A 22,907-nucleotide genomic window follows, 5' to 3' on the forward strand; every position below is an offset into this window, starting at 1 on the left:
GTCACACTGTTCAGGGTTTTTGTCTGCAAATGCCAACAAACTTGAATATTAACGAAGAAGAAATCTTTTTTTTTACTTAGTAATCATCAAAGTAAAAACGAATTTGCTAATATGAGACCTTACTTCTTAAGTCATTAATATTTTTTTCTTTGCCAGTTACTTCCAATGCTTACTTGATCCTTTTAAGTTTGTTTTGAGATTAAGGCTCAGCAAATCTAATAAATAGCAGAAAAACAAATCTAGCAAACAAAACGTGGGGCAAAAAATATAGTAGTAAATCAAAAAGTTAAAATAATAATATGGTAACTAATTGACTAATTTAAATAAATCAAAAGAGTTCATTAAGTTAGTTATTTATAATAAATATGTATTGTCTTTCTCACGATACTATTGTTAATCGTGTCTATTAATTAGAATTACTATTTAATGAAATTTTTAACATATACAATTACTACAAAGACTACTTTAAAAAGTAGATAAAATAAATTTAGATATTATATTTAGAATTAAATTAAAAATTAAACTTATTTTTATATTAAGATATGAAAGCGTAAAATTTGTCAAAGAAAAAGATTTTTAGAAGTCAAAAGTTTCATCCAGCAAAAACGCAAAACTGTCGCCAGATTGATTTGTATTGCTTTTTGTTTGATTGAGAGATTCGCTATTATGCTTATGCATTACCGGATCTCAGTTAAACGAAGAAGAAAATTAGTGTTGAGAAAAAATTTCATGCATGCATATTTTATAAAGTTTACGTGTTAGATAATTAATTTATATATATATATTAAAAAAGTAGTTATTTATTGTTAAAAATGTTTTAATAGAGGTGCTCAATATTATTTGCACTGCAAGCCTTAACTACACTTAATTTGTATTATATTATATGCATCATATATCCTATATTCTTTTTCTCAATTCTCATATTTAATAGTAATATTTATGGACAAACAATAATCCTAATTAATACCTCTAATTTTAAACATAAGAGTTCGATAAGATTTTATTTTACTTTTAAATATAAGATTTCAATATATAATATCCATGAATTTATAAATTTTTCTTTAAGGTATGCCTATAATCGTACATATAAAGAAGTTTTTCATAGTGAAACAATTCTACTTCATATGATTAAAAAGAGGGTAGTTTGAAAAAACCAAACCAATAACTAGTTTATCTAATTTTTTAAATATTTATAAATTAGTTATTTAATTTTATATTGAGAAATGAAGGTTGAAGTTGCTGGTTAATATTTTTAAAGTCATTATTATTAAAAGGCAGCATAAACAGAAAGGGCAAACAGGTAAAGTAACACACAATGAGACCTTTATATATATGTGACAAGTTGCTTTAATAATTGAACCGAGACTTCTGTCATCATATTTATTGTCTTTTACGTTTCTCTCCTTTTTCTCACTTTCACATTCATACAGATACAAATTACAATCAAATCAATCCATCTCTTTGCTCAAGCTAAAGTTGATGTCACATGCTAAAGGATATACTAATCCTCTAGTTATGATTTTTTCTCATCCCTTGATCATATTTAATTATTTATAATAAATAAGTACTACTTCTGGTTCTAATTATAAGAGTTGATTGATTAATTTGAAAAGATTAAGAAAATAAGTTAAGTTAGTTATTTGTAATAAATAGGTATTGTTTTTCCTCAAATATCACTGCTATTCTGCCAATCAAGTTTTGTTTTTCCTCAAACATCACTGCTATTCTGCCAATCAAGTTTTGTTTTTCCTCAAACATTACTGCTATTCTGCTAATCAAGTGTATTGTCTAGAACTAACATTATTGGAAAACTATCTTAGAAAATATGCATAAATATGAGAGATAAAATGAATTAAAATATTATATTTATGATCAAAATAAAAGTCAAACAGGGTCTTATACTCCTCCGGTCTTAAATATAAGACTTCTTTCGTAGTGTAGTAAATTACACTACAAAAGGGATCTTGTGTTTATATTACTACACTACAAAAGGGATTTTATATTTAGGACCAGAGGACTACAAAAGGGTCTTATATTTAGGATTGGAGGAATATTAAAGACTGGAGGTAGTATTGTCTTTTTTGAAATATCCTTACTAATTAAGTGACATTTTATAAAATATTTAACATTTACAGCTACTTCGAGAACTATTTTAAAAAAATTAATAAATATAATAGACAAAATAAATGGGATATTATATTTAAAATCAAATTAAAAGTTAAATTAACTCTCTTGAACCAAAGCTAGTATAATTTTGGTGGGTGTGGGGGGAGAATTATACTTCAAATTGTCTTTTTATTTTCCGCCAATACTTCTCCACATTGTCAGTTAAAAAGCTTATCAACTAATTAGAAAATTTTTAAAATGTTTCTCCATATTGTCAATTAAAAGCTTATCAACTAGTTGGAAAATATTTTTAAAAATTAGTTAAATTTGTTTTGTGTAAAAATGCGTGTTATTTTTGAAAAAAAAGCATAGTTCCCTTTAATATTTACATTGCAATCTGGAATTTAATAGAAGGAATGATAATTGAAATAAAAAAAATTAATTTTTTGCCAAAAAAATTAAATTATAAATATAGAAATTTGTGATAAAAATTTTGAATTTTCAGTTAGAGGTCTCATTTTACAATAAATTACTTACAAGATCTTTATTTGTCATTCTCCCAAATCCCAATTTAAAAAGGTAAAAAATATTCATTTTACAATCAATACAAATATTTTAAAAAAATAATAAATAGAAAAAAAATAGAAATCTTACATTTATGATTAAAATAGACAACGTAGCTAATTTGTGTATCTAGAATCGAAAGGAATATTATGAAAATCATTATTTAATATAATATATACATTTAGCATACTATTTCGATATGACTCATGAGATTTCATATAATACGAGAAAGGTCTCGTGTTTTTTTTGCCTACAGGTCTTTAGCGTAAAAGATCATTTTGTTTTTGGTAAGAAAAGAGGCCTTAGGCCCAAAACAAAAAAGTAAAAAAATCAAGGGGGCAAGCGCCCAGAGACATCCGCAGCACGTCTTGCAACTTCGGCGTCTTCTACCTTGTCTTCCTCAACTAGTTTTGTTAGTGCCGAGGGGGTTTCCTCCCACATATGACAACCTAACTCCAACTCAAAACCCAGTTTCGCCAAAGCGTCAGCACAAGCATTCGCCTTCCTGTCCACTTGACAAATTCTGACATTCCAGCTTCTTTCAAGCATCTGCAAAATCCGGCGAAAGACAGGGGAATAAAGCTCCCTTCTATCGTCTTCCCTCGTAGCATTCTAATCAGCACCTCTGAATCAGATTCACAATCACTTGATGAAACCCCTTTTGCCAAGCAATTTCCAACCCTCTAAGCATTCCCCATCCTTCAGCTTCCAAGACTCCACAAAAACCCAGCCTTTGCGTGAAACCACATATCCAGTTTCCTTGGTGATTTCTCAACAGACCCCCACAGCATGCAGAACCCGGATCCCCACGACAAGCCCCATCCGAATTGATTTTAATCCACCCTGAATCAGGAGGTTCCCATCGGCAGAGAGACGAACATAAAGGTGGAATCTTTGAAGTTGAAAGCTTGCAAAGAGTCAGCGTAAAAGATCATTTTAAATAGCATATAAATTACTTCCAAACTAAAAATTCAATGACAGGTTGTGACACTGCTCTATCTCTTCTCCAAATCCTAATTTTGTGTTTGCAGTATTGTACTTCGTTCTTTATGTGCAGAATGACAAATAAAAGAACGTGAAATTTGCAAAACTTCGTATCAGAATTCGTTACAATATTTTAATTAATTTTGATAACAACTGATTTATAAATAAAACTTATTTTTGTAAAATATATTAAGATGTATTCAACATTTTGAAATATTTTTTCTATTTTGTAATGCATCAAGTATCTTAAAAGTATTTTTTAGGTGTATCCAGCATCTTGAAATATCTTATTTGCTTTGATGAGGGATATAGTAAAAAATATTTTGAAATGCTAGACATACTTGAAAAATATTTTAAGATGCTGAATATATAAAAAAAATATTTCAAAGTGTCATATTCGTAAAATATTTTAGAGTACTGAATTCATCTTAACCTAACAAATAATATTAATATCAATATATTATTTATTTTGTACAACATTACTCTTTTTTTATGTGCACAAATATCTTTCTATTGAGGACAATTCTTTTCGAGATGCTGTCAAACATTAAACGTGATGCCCACAATGTAGTGAAAACATTATTCTATGATCCTGTTTAGTACGAAGCATTAAAAATAAGAGGTAATGATTGAGATTGGAATTGAAAAAATAATTAAAGAGTATTTAGTATAAGAAATTTCTTGTTACGTAGAATCAGGCAATCTCATATAAATGAAAATGAAAAATACCATCTCCTACCCTTGTATTCCCTAATCCCATATATATAAATTTGCCTAAGGGAAAACCATATTGGAGGTACCTGTATTTTTTTTTTTAATTTTCAATTTGGTACCTATGTGTTTTTTGTTCTTAACTAAATCTTTAATTTTACTCAATTAACATCATTAATCTTTATATAGAGACTAAAAATGCCAATAGAACAAAGTTATAAGAGCTAATGTTGCTAAAAAAAATAAAATTAAATGTTTAATTAAGAGGAAAAAACATATAGGTACCAAATTAAAAATTGAGAGAAAGTAGAGTTACCCATGATATGGTTTTCCCTTTGCCTAATTCCAAGTAATAAGCAATAACTAATAGTAAACGCTCTTTTAATACTACCTCCGGTCCTTAATGTAAAAGTTTGATTTTTATTTTGGTCCCAAATATAATACCTTAATTTACTTTGTCTCTCATATCTATCTATTTCTTCCCAAGATAAGTTTAGCTAATACACTTAATTAGTAAAGATATTTTAGAAAAGATAATAACTAACTTAACTAATTTTTTTAATTAACTCAAATTAATCAACTAGCTCTTATATTAAGAATCAAAGATAGGTAGTATATTTTTTCAACTTCAATCATAATCTTTATTTTTCATTTTAAATGCTTTCTACCAAATCAACCAATAAGAAATAGCTAGGCTAAACTTGGGAACTTGCCGTTCTAGATGGGAGAAAAGATGCACGTTAATATATACAGCTTCCTGTTTTTAATATAAAAGAGTTAATTAACTAATTTGAGTAGATTAAGAAAATTAGTTAGATTAGTTATTTGTAATAAATAGATGTTGTTTTTTTCTCAAAAATATCATTACTAATTAGGTATATTGACTAGAATTATCATTAGTAAAAAAACTACCTTGAGAAAAAAACAAATAAATATAAAAGACAAAGTGAATTGAAATCTTATATTTAGGATCAAAATAAAAGTTAAATGAGCTCTTATTATAAAAACTTATGTTTATTATTCATACGATTATATTGTAACTAAAACCCACAGTGTTCCACTGTTCCTAACATATAAAATTATCGTTATATGAGCTATTTATATTTATTTGTGACATGACTTTGTTGACGTGTTACACTATCTCAACACATTTTTAACAAAACCATTTGTATTTGTTGTGGTTGACAAATTAATTGCTTGTTTGGTAAAGGAGAATACTTATATCAATTTTTTTAATATTTAAATTCTCTCATTATAGATATCGCCAAAAAAAAAAATTCTCTCATTATAGATAGACAACGTGACAGTACAATAAATGTTACTATCTCATCTCTTAATTATAAGAGCTAGTTGACTAATTTGAGAAGATTAAGAAAATAAATTTAGTTATTTGTAATAAATAGTTATTGTCTTTTCTAAAATATCCTTACTAATTAAGTGCATTGGTTAGAACTATCACTATTAAAAGGACTACCTTAAAAAAAATACATAAATATAAGAAACAAAGTGGATTGGGATTTTATATTTAGGACCAAAATAAAAATCAAATAATGTCTTATATTAAGGATCGGAGGTAGTATTTTTTAAATATTAATATTTAATAATGTTTAATCAGAAACTCACATAAAAAATACATGGCCATGTTTTTTTTATTAGCAAGATACATGGCTTTGTGTCATAAGAAATTTGATATAATAAATATAAGTAACTTAATGCAAATTTAAGGCCAAAAATACTTAATGTAAATTTAAGGCAACTTTGTTATTCTTCAATTACTTTTGTACGAGTCAAGTCAGCCAAGTCCACTCAAGTGCTTCCTTCTTAGTTCTTGCGTCCATCACTGAAAAGCAGAGGAAATAGCGCTTATTATAAATCCTCCTTCATTTCTCTGAATTTGACCCATTGATTCGATCACACACCTGAACTCTTTCCCTTCGCAATTCACCCAAATCACTTCTGTCTATTCTTTTCACGTTCAATTGAAGCTGAAGAAGAACGTGGTCCTAAGGAAGAGGAGACCGGGATCGCCACCATCTTTGACTTGAACCTGCAAAATTTTATCCGTTAGGTAGCACTCCCTCAAGTTCTATCTTCTTTGTCCACTTATCTTTTTTATTTAGTCAGTTGTTTATTTATTTTGTAAGTATAAATATGCTTTTTACTTTGCGTTCTTGTGTTTTGACATTGGCGATTGTAAAGCTATAGTAGTTTATGACTCTTGATTATTTGTCTGGTTACACGGTTTAAGTGCTGGAATTTTTCTTCCTCTAGAACTGAATGGCTCTTGATTAATAACCTCTTTTTGATTATTAAACTTAGTGAAAAGCAAAAAGTTTATTAATTCAAACTTTTGATGGTGCTATGTTATCAGTATCAGTTTGTGAACCTTGATTAGTTTTCTAATGGTTTCAGTTACCCTTGCACAATATATACGTTAAGAATTTGTGTTCTAAGCTTTTAACCTCAGTTCACCACGTAAAAAAGTCTGGGAAAGGTGCATGTCATATTTGTGGATTCTGGATATAACAGTTAAAATTGATGCCTTTGTCAGGTTCACTGAGTTAAGATGACAGAGATCATTGTTTCCATTGCTGCTAAAGTCTCAGAACATCTGGTGAATTTAACCATACGTCAAGGACAGTATTTGTTTCGTGTCAACAAAATCAGGAAGAATCTTGAGACTGAGAAGAAGGCACTGACTTCAACTCATGATCGTGTACAGAAAAGAGCTGAAGAAGCTAATCATAAAGCAGAAAAGGTCAATTATGTAGTTTCAAGTTGGCTGAATGACGTGATGGAACTCATAAAAGAGGTGGAGCAGTTGGAACAAGAAATACCGCTCCACAGCAGCAGTTGTTTGCGAGGGAAGTTTCCTACCAGGAGCAGATACATGCTGTGCAAGAAAATGAAAAAGAAAACAGAGGCTATGATGCAGCTGAACAAAAAATGTCACTTTGAACCATTTTCCTTCCCTGTCCCAATTCCAGATATAGAGCATTTCTCTTCTGGAAACTTTGAGTATTTTAAGTCTACAAGATTGGCTGCTGATCAACTTTTGGAAGCACTAAAAGATGATAGTAGTTATATAATTGGTTTATATGGGATGGGAGGCTCTGGGAAAACAACACTGGTCAAAGAAGTGGGTAAGAAAGCAAAAGAATTAAAGCTATTTGATCATGTTGTATTTACCACTGTGTCCCAGTCTCCAAATGTCATGAAAATTCAAGACGAAATTGCTGACTTGTTGGGCCTGAAATTGGATGAAAAAAGTGAAGCAGGGAAAGCAAGGCGGATATCTGTGAGATTACAAAGTGGCGAACGTATTCTCATAATTTTGGATGATGTCTGGACAAAGCTCAACCTTGAGGATATAGGGATTCCTGTTGATGGAAATCTCAAGGGTTGTAAGGTGCTTCTTACCACTCGTCGTCATGACGTGTGCAGTTTAATGGACTGTCGAAAGAGGATTCCCCTAGATCTCTTATCTGAAGAGGAAGCTTGGAGTTTATTCCGAAAGCATGCAGGCATAGATGCTGTGTTATCTTCCAACTTGCCGAACAATATGCAACTGCAACGGGAGGTTTGTAAGGAATGTAAAGGACTGCCCATTGCAATTGTCACTGTGGGATCCTCCTTAAAAGGAAAATCAAATGGAGTTGATGAGTGGAAGGTAGCATTACAAAGTTTGAGAGATTCAAAACCTGTGGATGTGGATGAAGGCCTTGGGGATGCTTTCAATTGTCTTAAATTAAGTTACGATTACTTGAAAAGAGATGATACCAAGTTGCTTTTCTTGATATGTTCTGTGTTTCCAGAAGATCATGAGATCCCTGTTGACGACTTGGTCAAATATGGAGTGGGACTGGGTATCTGTGGGGGGTCATTTGATTCAGCTAGTACCCGATTGAGAATGTGCATTAATACACTTGTAGATTCTTGTCTGTTGATGCGTTGTGAGATGAGTAAAGTTGACCAGCTCTTTCGCCCTAAAAAGGACCATGTAAAAATGCATGATATGGTTCGTGACGTAGCTTTATGGATAGCATCAAAAGATCGAGCTATTATAGTAAATCCTGCCAGAAATCTGAACACATCAATAGAAAGTGAAGCCACAAAAGATTGTTATGCACTGTCTTCATGGTACAATAATGGAACCGATAAGTTTCTTCATAGATTGGATGCTCCAAAACTTCAGATCCTGCTAATAAATCTTTCTGCTCATACAGTTCCCCTGGGATTGACAGGTTGCTTGGAATTATCTGATGAATCATTTCAAGGTCTGAAAGAACTTAAGGTTCTGGCTTTGATCGATAAAAGTTATTATCGGAAAATGGCTATATCATTCCCCCAATCATTGGAGATGTTGACTAATCTTCAAACTCTGCGCTTAGTAGGGTTGGATTTGGGTGATATCTCTTTTGTGGTGAGCCTAAAAAGACTTAAGATTCTTGACTTGCAAGATAGTAAATTCAATGAACTGCCCAATGGAATCACAATGCTGGACAAGTTGAAGTCGCTGGATTTGTCACAATGCATAATCAAGGAGCCTTGTTTTGAAGTAATAAGAAGATGCTCACAACTAGAAGAGTTATATGCATTCGGCCATGGCGATTGCTCAAGTCCTAGAATTATGGATCACTATCAATGCTTCAGGGATGATGATGATGTTATTTTCCCAAATTTGCAGAGGTACAAATTATATTTAGGGCCGCTTATGAGCTATCCATGTGAACTGCATTCATCAAGCAAGAAAAATCTATATGTGAACGGATTTAATCCCTCAGCTTCAGATGCTTTTGTTAAGTATCTTCTGCAAAGGACATTGGATGTTCGTCTGTATGGCCTTCGTGGAGGATGCAAAAATATCTTTCCAGCTACAGTTCAAGCTGTCGGATGCATGAATGAGATGACTCATCTCCAGCTCATTTTTTGTTCGGAGTTGGAATGCCTAGTAGATTCTACTTCCAATAATGCAGATAAAATCCTGCTAGATGCAGCATTCCCTGAACTGGTTGAGTTATGTCTGGAACGTATGAATAATTTAAAAGAATTGTGGCGTGGTCCATTTGTGCATTGTTTCTTTGAGAAGTTACAAGTCATTAGAATGGTGTCTTGCAACCAGTTGCACAACATCTTTCCTCGGGAATGTAACATGCAGAATCTTAAGAAGCTCTCAATATTCAAATGCCGGACTTTGACATCCATCTTCCTGATGTCGGTTGCAAGGACTCTGGCGAAGCTAGAATGTCTAATTATCAAAGAGTGCTCAGAATTGAGGTATATAATAAATAGTGAAAAAGAAGATGGCACAGATGCGGAGGATGTAACAGTTCATATGCCATATGATTCTCATGAGGTACTCCCTGAACTGAAGGAGCTCATCATCAGTTCCTGTAACAAGTTAGAATTTATACTCCCAAATTCTTGTGTTGAAGGCCTTTTGCAGCTGCGGAAAATACAGGTTTCTCGTGCCCCTAAGATGAAATATATCTTTGGTCCATCCCACAATGAAGATCAATTATCTTATCTGAACAGGACCAAGATGGCGCTTCCTCTCCTAGAAGAAATAGAACTTCAAAGTCTCCCAGATCTTCTTGGGATTTTCGCAGGAAACTATAATTTAAGCTGGGAATGTCTTAAGAAACTAACATGGAGAACTTGTCCCAAATTGAGCACAAATTCATCTCACAACAATTTGAATTTTGCTTTGGAACATCAACAGCTTCCTCCAAATACGGTACTGATCTCTCCGATGCTTTTATTTTCAAGAATTTCTTTCAATCAAATAGACGGCATGTAGGCAGAATCTCAAATCTGCATATGATAAGACTGTATTATGCTACTCATGAAATGCCATGCCGCTGAATTGAGTTGGTATGAAAACTGGGGGGGAAATGGATGAATGTATAGACATTAATACGAACAACTTTTCCATTCAAAATAACTTGAGGCATGAGTATACATTACTATTCCTTTTTCTAAAAGAATCATAAAAAGGCAACAGTGTATGAAGCATCAATAGGCCGCAGTCTGTACCATACATACTTTGGGTGCATTTACCTCTAATTTGGTAATAACTGATAATGCATAAATCTGGTTCATATCATTCATTGACACTAAAAAGAATAAAAAATTTTGTTGTAACTTAGTCTCAACTATAAATTTGAGTCAAACTTTCTGATCTTCTATCTACAGGAAACCCACCTTGGCAAGGAATACTTAACCTCAAAATTAGAAAAGTTGTCCTTACTAAATGTACATGATTTGAGGTTCATATGGACAGCTTCCACTTTGTCACAAGCTCTGAGGCTTCAACATCTTCGTTCTTTGACTGTGAGTAGGTGCAGAAAGCTAAAATCTGTCTTTCCTTCAGTTATCCAAAGATGCCTGCCAGAGTTACAGGAACTATACATAGGAAACTGTGAAGAGTTGGAAGAAATTGTTGCAGAGAATGAAAAATATGATAATGTATCCATTTCTCAAGCGTGCTTTCCAAAACTTTCAAGGATTGAAGTGTGGCGATGCAACAAGTTGAAAAGCCTTTTTTCTACTGCCATAGCTAGAAATCTTCCTCAACTAAGCAGTCTAATCATAGTTGATGCTCCTCAGTTAAAGGAGATTTTCAGACATGGTAATGACGCAGATCCTGTGTATGGGGAGCCACTCATCTTGCAAAATTTGAAAGAATTAAGAATCGAGAAATTGAAGAGTCTTGTTAATGTTGGAATCCTTTTACCCACAAAAGAGCTTTGCAAAGTTCGCAGACATGATTGCCCAAATATTGGGAGCAGCATAGTTGATTCTGCTTCTTAAGGGAACAGAGGTACGATCTAGATTTATTTTGATTTTGGATTTTGTTTTAATATATTCAACATTTTTCCGTATATAATTCAAGATGGCTTTACGTATAATATGCTGCAACAGAGTCAATTTCTTTACATGTGCACCATGATTTCTCAGCTTATATATCACAGTTGATTTCCTCAAATTAGTCATCATTTTTGTAAAAATTAAATTTTCACTCTTAAAATGGCGTTTGAAATTTGGAGGAGCAATGATTCTTGTTGTTTCTTTTCATTTATGTATTCATCTACTTCTCTGACAGGAACCACAGATAAGAGCAACGAATGATGGCCAAGTCTTAAGATTTGCAAGCCGCTCCAAACATGAAAGACATTTACTTATTGATGACAAAAATCATGTTTTGAAGTCTCAACTGTATTTTGGTTACATTTGGAGGAGCATCTTGCCTTACCTTACAGGTCTGGGTGGGTCACAATAGAGCTATTTTTTTATGTATGGCAGACAAAAATGGTTGACAGATTTTTTGCTTTCCTTTTTTTGGCCAACAAAATGTTTCACAATTAGGTTTGTTATTCCCTCTGGAATTATTTCTTTTCTGGGAAGATGTTGTGCTCCTGGCCTGGATGGAGAATAGTAGTAGCATTAATAGTAATAAAGTGCAGTTCTCCACATTTTTGTCATGAGATTCGTAAGTTTGTCGAACACAGCTGAACCGCATTGTAGTAGAACTAACTGATCGTGTTGGCAGGTCCAATGAATCAAATCCCCTGAATCTTTAAAGAAGAGCCACATAGGGCAGCTGAGGTTATATCTTCTAAAGTGATTTATTACTACATCTCTTTTTTTTTAATATGCAAAAATAAAAAAGACACGTATGATATATTAATTATCAATTACTAGTAAAATAAGATGTTTAAAAAATTGTACCCAAACTGTATGATAACACTTCAAAAAATTTATAAATAAGAGTTAGTGATATTTCGGATGATTAACATGTTCTGTGACACCACATGTATCTGTTTACGTAATAAGCACACATCCATCGTTTCTGTATTCCGTTATTGCCATTCCAATATCCGCTTTCAATATGATCATGTAATCTCAAATGATTTAAGAATAAAAATAACATTAAAAAAACCACAAAAATAGGATGGTACTATTCGTACAATTGGTTTCAATACACAACAAAATTTTACATATCAAAGGCCTTGTAAGGAAACTAGCTCACTATCAAGTTCTCTCGACAAACATGACAAGGCATGCAGGCTAAACCCCAGCCAATATCCTCAAGATTTGAGAACAAATCCTTCAATCCCTAAGTATATAGATATATCCTGGATGGCCTACTTTTACAATCAATGAATATACCGTGGCAATAGCTGATAATGGCAACATTATCAACCTGCCAATTGAAAGTTTAAAATCGTGAGTTATGCTGCTTGACCAGTTTTTTCATCAGGTTCGGCTTTAAAATTGCCATCCAACTTGTTTCCAGACGCTAGTTCTTCTGCTTGGAGTGGCTGTTTCTCAATTCTGTTACCCTGCAAAACCTTATTACATCATAGCACGAGTCATAATTACATATGTCTTGTTCAAGGCAATGAACAGATTATTCAAGGCGAAAGAAACTACATTTTTCAATGTTTATTTTTACCTGTGGTTGGTCGATCATTTTGCCTGCTTCACTATTTCCAGAAGATCCGGAAGCAGACGCAGAATGCTCCTGAGAAACGGTTTGTACAGCTTGTAAAGGCTTTATCAAAAGTGGCTGACCCACATCACTAACTTTCTCTTCCTGCCCACTGCCAGAATCCTTTATAGAAATGTTTTCTACTGACTTGCTGTTGTTAGTATCAGTATCTATGGATTCAGATGGTGCTTCGACTCTCCTAACAACCTCAGTAACCAGATTCTCAAAAGGCATGCCGGGCTGTCTCATTGAGTTGGCCTCCACTCTTTGAACCTCAGCTGAAGATAGATTGGGCGAACCATTTTCATTTTGCGTCCCTCTTGGCAACAAATTCTGGCTAGTTAGAGCTTGAGAAATCTGCATTTGGTTTCCATCGGCAAGAATATCTTTGGCAACAATTGGTGTGCTTCCAAGAGATGCTTGGGTCATGGCTTGAGAAGGTTGATTAGAAACCATAACCCCATTTTGTAAATTAACAGGTTGGAGCTTAACAGGGACCACATTACCTCTAGATAGTAGAGAATTAGTTTGTCTTTCCATTGACTGCTGATTCTTTCCTTGAGATGCAACCAAACCACTGGAGCTAACCGCTCCTCTAGATGACTGACTGAAAGAGGGTGATCCTTTCATTGTATGACCCGCATTTCTATGGATATTGACGTAATGTTTATTTCTTTCTCTTCGGTGAGGTTTCTTCACATTAGCTCCTCCGGAGAAGGGAACCTCATTTCTTTGGATCATGGGAACACCTGGGGCCACATCATTTTCAGCTGAAAGAGGGGCATAATGTCCAGGCTTTAGGACAAGACCCCTTAAAGTGGTATTGGAATTACCAACTTTAGCACTAAGCAGATATCCAGCATCAAATACTGCCTCAATTACACAAGAAACCACCTGACCAACCATGGGATCATTCAAATCATTTCCAATGTCCCTTCGATGGGGCTGACTTCCATTAACCCTGTCAAACCCTGGAGGAACACTGGCATTTCCTCCACCAACTGGATTCTGGTTTACATTCTGAATATTTAGGATATGGGCATTCTCTTCCGCATATGGTTTTGGATATTTCCTTGGACGACCACGTTTGCGCTTCAAAGGGATGTCTCCAGAGCTATCAAAGTTGTTATTAGGATTTGGCTGGTCCATCTTTGCATATATAGTACTCCAGTGTCTCCTTCCTCTGAACGAAGAAAAAACTGCTTGTAAGTATACTGGTGCGCACTAGGATCAAAATTTTCTCAAGTGCTCAATATAGGTCAAATAAAGGGCAATGAACTATGATCCACTAATAACTATCCTCCCGATAACAGTGGAGCTTATCCATCAATTTCATGCAGGCATGATAGAGATGATAGCAGTATAGCATAACTGCCAACTGTAGTCAAAATAATCTAATGCAACATAATCTTTATCTTGGGCCAAAATGAAGTTGTCCGCATTTTGAATTCAATCTGCGATAAATTTATAGCAGTTAAAGCAGAAATGAAGCAAGAAGACAAGTATGATGGAACTTTCATAGTAGCCCCGAAAACTTGGAGGGAACAATGCAACGCAAAACAGACAACTGTCGTTCATAAGGCTGAATTACTGATTATAGTCTGTACCAAATTACCAGTGATTTCCAGGTTTCCTTTTGCTTTTCTTTTTTCTTTGGGTGCAGACTGGAGATTAAATTGAATAAATCGTCGCACTTAAGATACACAGTACACAGATGCATGTATCAACATATCAACGCGAATCATAACAAACGATAAATAGGTTCTAGACTTGGAAAAACAAAATTGATAAAGCATCAAAACACAATGAAAAGTAGACTGATGAGAGGTAGAAGCAAATGAGGAGCAGACGTAGCCCAAATGACTATCAAATCAGTCTTTGTATGAAGTCATTAAACAGAAAGTGATTTCTACACGAGCAAACCAAATGAATTACGAAAAGGAGACAATGAATGGGGAAACTGAAGCCATAGAAGGTTAATGAAATAGCTCCAGAAAGACATCACCAACATAAATGAACAAACTATTCAATGCAAAATAAAATAGCTTTTAGAGATTCTAGCTACCAGACCTCCTTCAGAACCGTAAAGTTAGCAATATGAACACATGAAGCAATAAATGAAACTCCAAATCCTTAAAAATCTTACATTTCAGTAAAGCATGGAGTGCAAACTAGTACATATACCATACTCATCGAAAAGCATGCAAGCAGTTTGATTTTTTTAAAAAGTTTTAAAAAAAAGGAAAAATTCCCGAAAATACGATTAAAGAACTAAAATCCGGAAAGTACTCGTACACCAGGGGTCAAGGGTTTAACATTTTTGTAGTTAAAAATTTCTCTCCTTTTCGCAACCAAACAACGTTTTCCTTACCCCAAAAAAAAAATCCCAAAATAGAAAATAAAGGTCACATAAATCCCCAGTTTGAGTTTGATTAAACATAAAGGGCATGCAAAAGCTAAATAAGCGAATACGAGAGAGAGAGAGAGAGAGAGAGGTTACAAGAAACCAAACCGTTTAGGGCCCTCGTGTTATGGAGGATTAGATGCAAACTCAAACTAGTAAATAGCTTGCGATTGAGAAAATCATGGGGAAGACGACGAGGGAAGTGTGTATTGGGTTGGGCTCAGGCGACTGACTGAGAACTCAGAAGCGAACAAACAGCGGAGTGTTAACGTAAGGGCTAGACAGGCTGTGAGCGAAAGCTGTGACAGAGCAATAGAATTTTGCCACGTGTAAATATTAGTGTGGCCCCCACACAACGTTGACCTGGAAATGTGAACGTGGCCTTAGATTAGTTCGGTAGCACGATCTGGAACCAAAACTCGTTGGAGCGAAAACATTTTTCAAAATTGAGGTGCTCGGTGTTATGAAAAAAAATATTGGAAACATTTTTTTCAACCAAAAAAAAAAAAAAAACTCGCCTTAAAAATCGAGGACACCAAATATGGATCCGGCTTCTCTCCTTTGCCCCTTCCCATCCGCTGCTCTCCTTTGCCTCAAACTACACCGTTTTGGTGTAGAAACAGGGAGGGGGAACTTTTTTCTTTTCTTTTAAATAAACATATAGTACTTTGAAGTATTTTTTTAGTACTACTTATTATCTTGAAATATTTTTTATTACCATCTACTATTATATTATAATTTTTGGTCAATTTAGAGACCTAAAATATTTTTTTAGTAACACCCCATATCTGGCTTCCAACACATTGAAGTATTTTTTTAGTATCACCCAATAAGCTAAAATAATTTTTGGTATGGTAAGAGCCCTAAAATATATTTTTTTTGTAACACCTAATATTTGGCTTCCAGCATATTAAAGTATTTTTCTGTAGCATCTAATGTCCTACACTAATTTTTAGTACATTCAATACCTTAAAATATTGCAACAAAAATTATTTCAAGAAATCAAGTGCCGCTTAAAAAATATTTTAGCAGACTAGATACACTAAAAATTAATTCAGAATACTGAATGCTACTAAGAAAAATACTTCAGTATATTGAAAATTAGACAATGGGTGTCACCAAAAAATATTTCAGGGTTCTGACTAGATCAAACATTATTTTCGAATATTGTGTGGTATTAAAAAATTATTTTAGGTTACTGTGTGGTACTGAAAAATACTTTAATGTGCTAAAAGTCAAATATTGGGTGCTACAGAAAAAAATATTTTAATACTCTAATTAGACTAAAAATTATATTAGAATACCAAATAGTACTGAAAAAATATTTCAAGATAATAAATAATACAAAAAAATATTTCATGATGTTTGATATTTACTTTTTTAAAAAAAGAGTGGGGCCTTACTATTTCTGCATCAAAACGATGTAGTTTGAGGCAAAGGAGGGCAGCAGATAGAAAGGGGTAAAGGAGAGGAGCCAGATCCCACCAAATATATCCTTTAGCAAGAGAAGTTCACCAGCAAAAAAAAAAAAAAGAGGAGGAGAAGGAGAAGATAAATATAAATAAGTTAAACATTTCATCATTTAAAATTTTCTGTAAATTACTAATATAATATGATGATTTTTTAAAGCTTAGTAGTGTATCATTATCTCTTTCTTTTCCGGAAAAAAATCACAAAAAAAATTCTAAAAATTTAAAAATTACATATAGGGATATGTTTATAAAATTATTGTCAAACCCTGTAATGAGTCTTTATTTACAGAATTTTTTATTTTGATAGTCTTTTTCTACAATTTTTCAAAAAATTATGTCACCATCTTATTAAAAGTACGTGACCAATCTATATATCCATCGGAATAGCATATACCAATTGAATTATGCTAGTATAACCCAGTAGTTGTACTGATGGGCACCAGAACCTTTTTGAGAGGTACGTAGATTCGCATAATCATAATAATAAATGGGTCCCTCCAAAGGCGTGCACTGAATCTGAACATAGGTTGTTGGAATAATATGCAAATGACAGACTGAAAGAATGTGTCATCCGCTTTTTTTTTTTTTTTTTTTAACACTGAATTTTGACCGCACCATCTTCAGAACAACAAGACAATAGTACTTCCTTTGATTTAAATAACTAATTTATAAATATTAAAAATTAGTTAAATTGATTATTTATAAATTTTAAAAGTTATGACTTTTTTTTTTTTACAAAGTTACTAATTATTGTCATTTCATCTAATTTTTTATGTGGCGGGCCCTGTCCCGGCAGAATAAAACTTGTTTTTATGATGTGGATGCAATAAATTTTGATAACAACCAAGTGATTTATTTTCATAAATTTAAAATTTTAGAGAATAATTATAAAGTTTTAAAAGTCCAAAAAAAAAAGTGTAAAACCTAAAGTTAATGAAGGTTACGTGTCTTTGATGTTTGACATGACAATATTAAAACGACTTTTAATAAGACAACCACGTTGCGACATCTAATATTCCATAATTGAGACGCAGCAACCACATTGGTTATTATATAAAAAAAGAAAAAAAAACACTGCTTTTGATGACAGTGTCTTTTAAATTATTTTCTTAATGACCAAAAGAGACATTTTCACCCATAAATTCCTTTTTTTTTTTTTTAATGAAACATCTTTTTCACCATTGTCATAGAGCCTACTTCGTTGTTCATGTTTAGTTTGACCTTAAAATGATTTCCTAGTTTACATTTTACAATGTGAAACTAAACATGCTCTTGATTATACAAAGCATATGAAGAGTTCCTCCAAAGAAAGAAACAGATTGAATTGGTAACAGAAACAAACTATAAACTGAAGAATTGTCATACAGTACACAGAAACTCTGATATGGAATTCGAAATCAAGTGCCAATGATTTACAAGATCAGAGAAAGCTACAAGACAAGAAAACTAGAATTAGTTATAGCTAGCAAAGCTTATTGCAAAATTTACAATCCTTCAAGAACTCACCAGCCTCCACTGTTCTTACTGACTGTTGCAACAATTGAGGACGACTTTGATCACTGATGCAACTTCCACTTCATAGTTTACAAAAAAGAGGCACCTCAGTTCAGTTGGAGTTTGAACCTATTTCTGAAACCTTCAAGGCAAAGGTCTCTGGTTCTCAGGAAGGTGTTCGGCATACAAGTTACGTACCATTTTGACATAGTCGTCGATCTTATCATCCGTCCAATTTTCAGTACTTATCGGAGGAAGGTACTTGACAGTGAGAGGGGCCGGACGAACATGTAAGCTGCCTTTCCTCCATGCTCGATGAGTGCCTGTTAAGACCATCGGAACAATAGGAAGGCGTGATTGTATCGCCAAATGAATGAAACCCTGCATGTTGAAAGTTGAGGTGTAATGGCATATATAGAGCAATATGATAGAAGCAAGTGTTTCAGATTGTAAAAATCTGTTTGCCACATGGCCAGTACCAAAGGGGTTGACTCAGCAAGACAAGAAAGTATCTCTTTTTGTCAACCTAGGTTTGATTCTCATGGGGAGCACTATTGGGAGTAATATCCCATGACTCACTCATGGATAGATTAGTTCCTCGAGATCCAGAAAGAGAAAAAATTGACAGATTGATACTTCAAATCATATAGATAATATCTATCATCCTACAAAGGTCTATATGGATGAAGTGATCATGATAAGCAAAGAAACAAAGGTTTAGGTCCTCCATCAAATAAATTCTTCCAGCTAGATTAAGCCCAGTTCACAGTCTGATTAATTTATTATCACCCTGATTCTGCAACAAAACCTCATTTAAATTATAGCTGTAAAGAAAGAAGTGCATCCAACATGGTTGGAAAATCACTTTTTTGAAAGGAAGTAGCCGTCCATTTTTGGACCTCGTGCCCTCTGGAAAAATAATCAGGGACAGGTTGTTTCTCACGACTGCACGAGCCGCCTGAGGACAACAAGAACATATCTTAGAACCCCTTTCAATTCAAGTCAATGGTACATGAATATAATAGGAAGAATGTTATATACCTCTTTCAAGGACTCAATGGCTACGGTTGGGTTAGAGCGATCGATACGAAGGTGGTTCGCCAAAACATAAAGTTGACCAAATAAAGGATACCATATTATCTGCACAGAACCAAGTTTCAATAAGTTTCTGAAGCAGTTACAATTTTGAACACATTTCTATTACCAAACTAGGCTATCATACATAATTCCTGTGCTTTTTTAAATGCTGCCCAGACTCATGAATTAATGCATGATGTTGATTCGTAATGCAAGAAAGCAAGGTTTCACAGACCAAAGAGGCAAATAAAGAGAACAAGACTTTAAAAGAAATTCTTTAGAAGTATCATGTTCTCCACTAAAATTAAAATATATAGGCATCTTTACAACTCAACATAACATTATTGACTCCTTCAAAAAGAATTCTTTTAGGGAACTTGACAGTTTCAATGAAAATCCATTTCCATCGGTGACTGGGGACTGTCAAAGGACCTTGACCACAAAGAGAAACTAATCTTTGGTAAGGGTACTTCTTGAGTCCTTCTTCTAAGGTTTTTAATGAAGTACTGCTAAATAAAGCATTACTTAGAATCATCATTATGCATTTAAAATTGGGGAAGGAAAAAAAACCTTGAAGAATTACAACATACCTCCTTCTTCGCAATTCCTACGGTCCCAGTTGGAGTCAACCACATTATAAGAAATATGTCTATTGGAGAGGCATGATTACTGATATAAATGGCCCTCTTGTTAGCATACTCAGAACCTTCAATCTTTATAGGATTGCCAAGAATCCACATCTGCAATCAATGAGAATATCAATAATACGTTCATTACTTGTCAAACAGCATAAAAGTTGGAATACAAACAACGATGAAAAAAATAGTGAAGACTAAAAATCAGACTTTTGAGACATGTCCTGTTTCGTATGGTGATAATGTTCAGAAAGCTATCGAGCATACCACTCCCAAAGCAAACATAGATTTTTTTACTAGAAATTTATCCAACAAGCCTTCCGAGCTAAAATCCAATATGTATTCAAAATTTGGCCGATGTAACCCAACACTAGGCTTTCATTTTTCCCAAATAGTATAACTGAGAATTACTGATAAAATACGGTTGATATAACAATATGTTCTACAATAAATCACTGATGGAATCCACAAAACAAGCAAAATCGGGACCATTTAGCAATGGATTTGGCGGAACTAATACACATGCTAAATCAATCAAGATATACTCTGTATCCTCGCATAACTGAAAAGTAATGTCAAAATCTAAAATATAACTTCGTTATTTTACTATTTGAGTAATCTCTGTGATTAAAAGAGTTAGTTTGTCGTCTCTTGGGAATAAGGCAGTCATTATAAACATACTGAGTTTTAATGCCTCATTGGAATGATGATAATGATTCAAATGTGTCACTTTCCATATGATCAGTTGGAGAAAAAACATAAGGATATATAATTGCTTATAAGTTGAATAATGATGACAGCACAGTTTGTGAATTTGCAAGGCAATGTTAGTTAATGCAAGTCCACAAAGATATGTAACTGCCATACTTTATAATAGTACCGGAAAGTGAGTGAATACTTAAATCATGTCCCTAAATTTTCTTCAAATAACAACCGATAAATGAACAGAAACCAGACAAAACATTTGTGACATTAATTCGTTTCCACAGTAAACATAAGAAGTAGCTTACCAGCATTCTACCAGTCACATGCCCATAAATGTTCCCTTGCCTAATCCTTTCATAAGGCCATGGAATAAGAACAAGCATGATTAATGCCCATATGAATGTTGTAACCATCATAGACACAAAACATATGACAATTCTGATCCATGATATGATATCCAACAACCATCCTTCATCATCGTAATTTGAAACTATGTGAGTCTTTAGCCTTCTTTCTGGTTCTTCTTTCACTGAAACTTTAGGAGTCTCTTCCACCCTTTGACCAGAGCTTGTGTTCAGAAAACTCTCCAATCTTCTACTCCTCAGAAAGGCACTGCTTCCAGTATTCTCCATCAACTTGAATCGTCAAAATCTGTTTAGAGTTTGATAATTACAGAATCCAACCTGACACATAACAAAAGCAGAACAGATCAGATATATAGATTTACTCGAAGGAACTTATTCCCTTTTGGTTGCTGAGAAATTTGACGAATAATAACGCAAAAAATTCAAACAATCAATTTAGGAAGATGAACCACGTACGTTTTCCATAACATACTATCGATGCATTAAAATAAGTAAGTTTGACCAGAAAGTTCTAGTCCTTCTAGTCTTCTCTAGTTTTCGGAAAATGAACTCAAATTCGAATCATAACGAAACTAAGGAAGAGAAAACAAAGCAAGATACTTCAAATCGAATTCAATTCAACACCGTTTCATTTTCCAAGAAACCGAACGAATAGAACCTCAACACATGAACTACCCAGAAAACAACCGTGAGCAAACGTCAAAAAAGCTTCAAACTTTGGAAAAAAACATCCAAGGGACGTTCTTTTCTTTCTTTCGCAGCTTTCTGATTTTCTCAGCAACCAAACAAGCATGCTAAACATTCCTACCAGCGATGGTTCTGCTTCGCGCTATACCCAAAACTGGGTGGAGAAAATGTTACGAGGCAATCCGAGATAAAGTGAAGCGAAGAGCGTAGAAGTCAATCTCTTAAATCCAGAATAAGAAGAAGAAAGAGAAGCAGAGTGAAGACAGAGAAACGAAACATGCGGTGGCAAATAGAGTAAAATAGGAGAGCCTCTCTTCTTCGTAGCTTCTCCTACTCGTAGGTAGTCTCATAAAGAGACCTCAACTGTTCGGATATGCTCTGATTCTCATCTTTGTTCATTCTTCAGTCCCCTTTGGGGTCAAAATTTGGTATTTTTAATGGATTGTGATGATGGCAGCTAAAAAAAATTATTTATATCCAATGGTCATGTCCCTTAGCCCGATCATATGATAAGACTTCCAATAAAATGTGTATTTAGTATATATCATAGCATGCATATATAAAAATTAAGTATGGATATAAAAAGACAAATTTACATCCATTTGGTTTTATATATATATATGTGTATATATACCTCTCTCTCAATTCTCCAATCAAATATTGACATATTGAAATTTTTATTATGTACTAAGATGTGATTGGAGAATTGGATTTGATGGATATGTATATGGATACAAGCTTTGTCCCAATAAAAAAGATTAGAAGTTGGTATTTTGATTAATATTAAAAAAAAGTCAATATCAAAATGCCCTTATTCACGTACAAGTTGGAAATATTTGAAATTAAATTGGTAATGATGTTGGGGAAAAAATAACTTGGTAATAATAAAAGCACAGACTGAGCCATTTTCAAGTAGTTTGTCATTTTTCCTGGTCAAAAAAAAAATAGTTTGTCATTTTTATATTCATCACTTCCTAGCAGTTTAGCATTTCCAACTTTCATGCATTGTTTTTCTTTTCTTTTCTTTGATAACTGTATCCATTGTTTTTCTAACTTCCTTTTTTTTTTTTTTTACTATTTTTAAAAACGGAGAGTGAAAAAATGCCTAATTGAAAAATTCTAACTAAGCTTCTAGAATTTCTAATATAACTTTTCAGAATTTCTACCTTTTATTTGTGTCTCTGTGTGTGTAAAATGAATAAAAGCATT

General features: G+C 33.5%; 3 protein-coding genes across 9 annotated transcripts; 1 reads left to right on the top strand and 2 right to left on the bottom strand.

The window, feature by feature from the left end:
* Positions 1–6,254: 6,254 nt before the first annotated feature.
* LOC114745914 (probable disease resistance protein At4g27220) lies at positions 6,255–11,840 on the top strand. The gene is made up of 4 exons (XM_028934086.1): positions 6,255–6,433; positions 6,917–10,102; positions 10,561–11,188; positions 11,471–11,840. The coding sequence occupies exons 2-3, from the start codon at positions 6,932–6,934 to the stop codon at positions 11,176–11,178; spliced, it is 3,789 nt and encodes a 1,262-aa protein (XP_028789919.1). The 5' UTR covers positions 6,255–6,433; positions 6,917–6,931; the 3' UTR covers positions 11,179–11,188; positions 11,471–11,840.
* Positions 11,841–12,278: 438 nt separating this feature from the next.
* On the bottom strand, positions 12,279–15,482 carry LOC114745910 (uncharacterized). Of its 3 annotated transcripts, none has more exons than XM_028934080.1 (3): positions 15,360–15,482; positions 12,824–14,042; positions 12,279–12,710 (listed from the first exon to the last, which is right to left on the bottom strand). In XM_028934080.1, exons 2-3 carry the CDS (start codon positions 14,006–14,008, stop codon positions 12,600–12,602), a joined length of 1,296 nt encoding a protein of 431 aa, XP_028789913.1. In that variant the 5' UTR covers positions 14,009–14,042; positions 15,360–15,482; the 3' UTR covers positions 12,279–12,599. The 3 variants fall into 3 exon arrangements, with proteins under 3 accessions (XP_028789913.1, XP_028789912.1, XP_028789911.1); XM_028934079.1 differs by having other exon boundaries at positions 12,279–12,719; positions 15,372–15,481; XM_028934078.1 differs by having other exon boundaries at positions 12,279–12,719; positions 15,360–15,481.
* A 2,653-nt stretch (positions 15,483–18,135) lies between these two features.
* On the bottom strand, positions 18,136–21,994 carry LOC114745912 (1-acyl-sn-glycerol-3-phosphate acyltransferase-like). Of its 5 annotated transcripts, none has more exons than XM_028934085.1 (7): positions 21,820–21,994; positions 20,952–21,329; positions 19,897–20,046; positions 19,271–19,369; positions 19,095–19,187; positions 18,428–18,552; positions 18,136–18,309 (listed from the first exon to the last, which is right to left on the bottom strand). In XM_028934085.1, the coding sequence occupies exons 2-6, from the start codon at positions 21,276–21,278 to the stop codon at positions 18,475–18,477; spliced, it is 747 nt and encodes a 248-aa protein (XP_028789918.1). In that variant the 5' UTR covers positions 21,279–21,329; positions 21,820–21,994; the 3' UTR covers positions 18,136–18,309; positions 18,428–18,474. The 5 variants fall into 5 exon arrangements, with proteins under 5 accessions (XP_028789918.1, XP_028789916.1, XP_028789914.1 ...); XM_028934083.1 differs by having other exon boundaries at positions 18,428–18,610; positions 21,820–21,992; XM_028934081.1 differs by having other exon boundaries at positions 18,136–18,610; positions 21,820–21,991.
* Between the last annotated feature and the right edge of the window lie 913 nt (positions 21,995–22,907).

The sequence above is a fragment of the Neltuma alba genome, unplaced genomic scaffold, assembly GCF_004799145.2.
Source record: "Neltuma alba isolate B1F8T4 unplaced genomic scaffold, ASM479914v2 tig00004860_pilon, whole genome shotgun sequence".
Taxonomy (NCBI): domain Eukaryota; kingdom Viridiplantae; phylum Streptophyta; class Magnoliopsida; order Fabales; family Fabaceae; genus Neltuma; species Neltuma alba.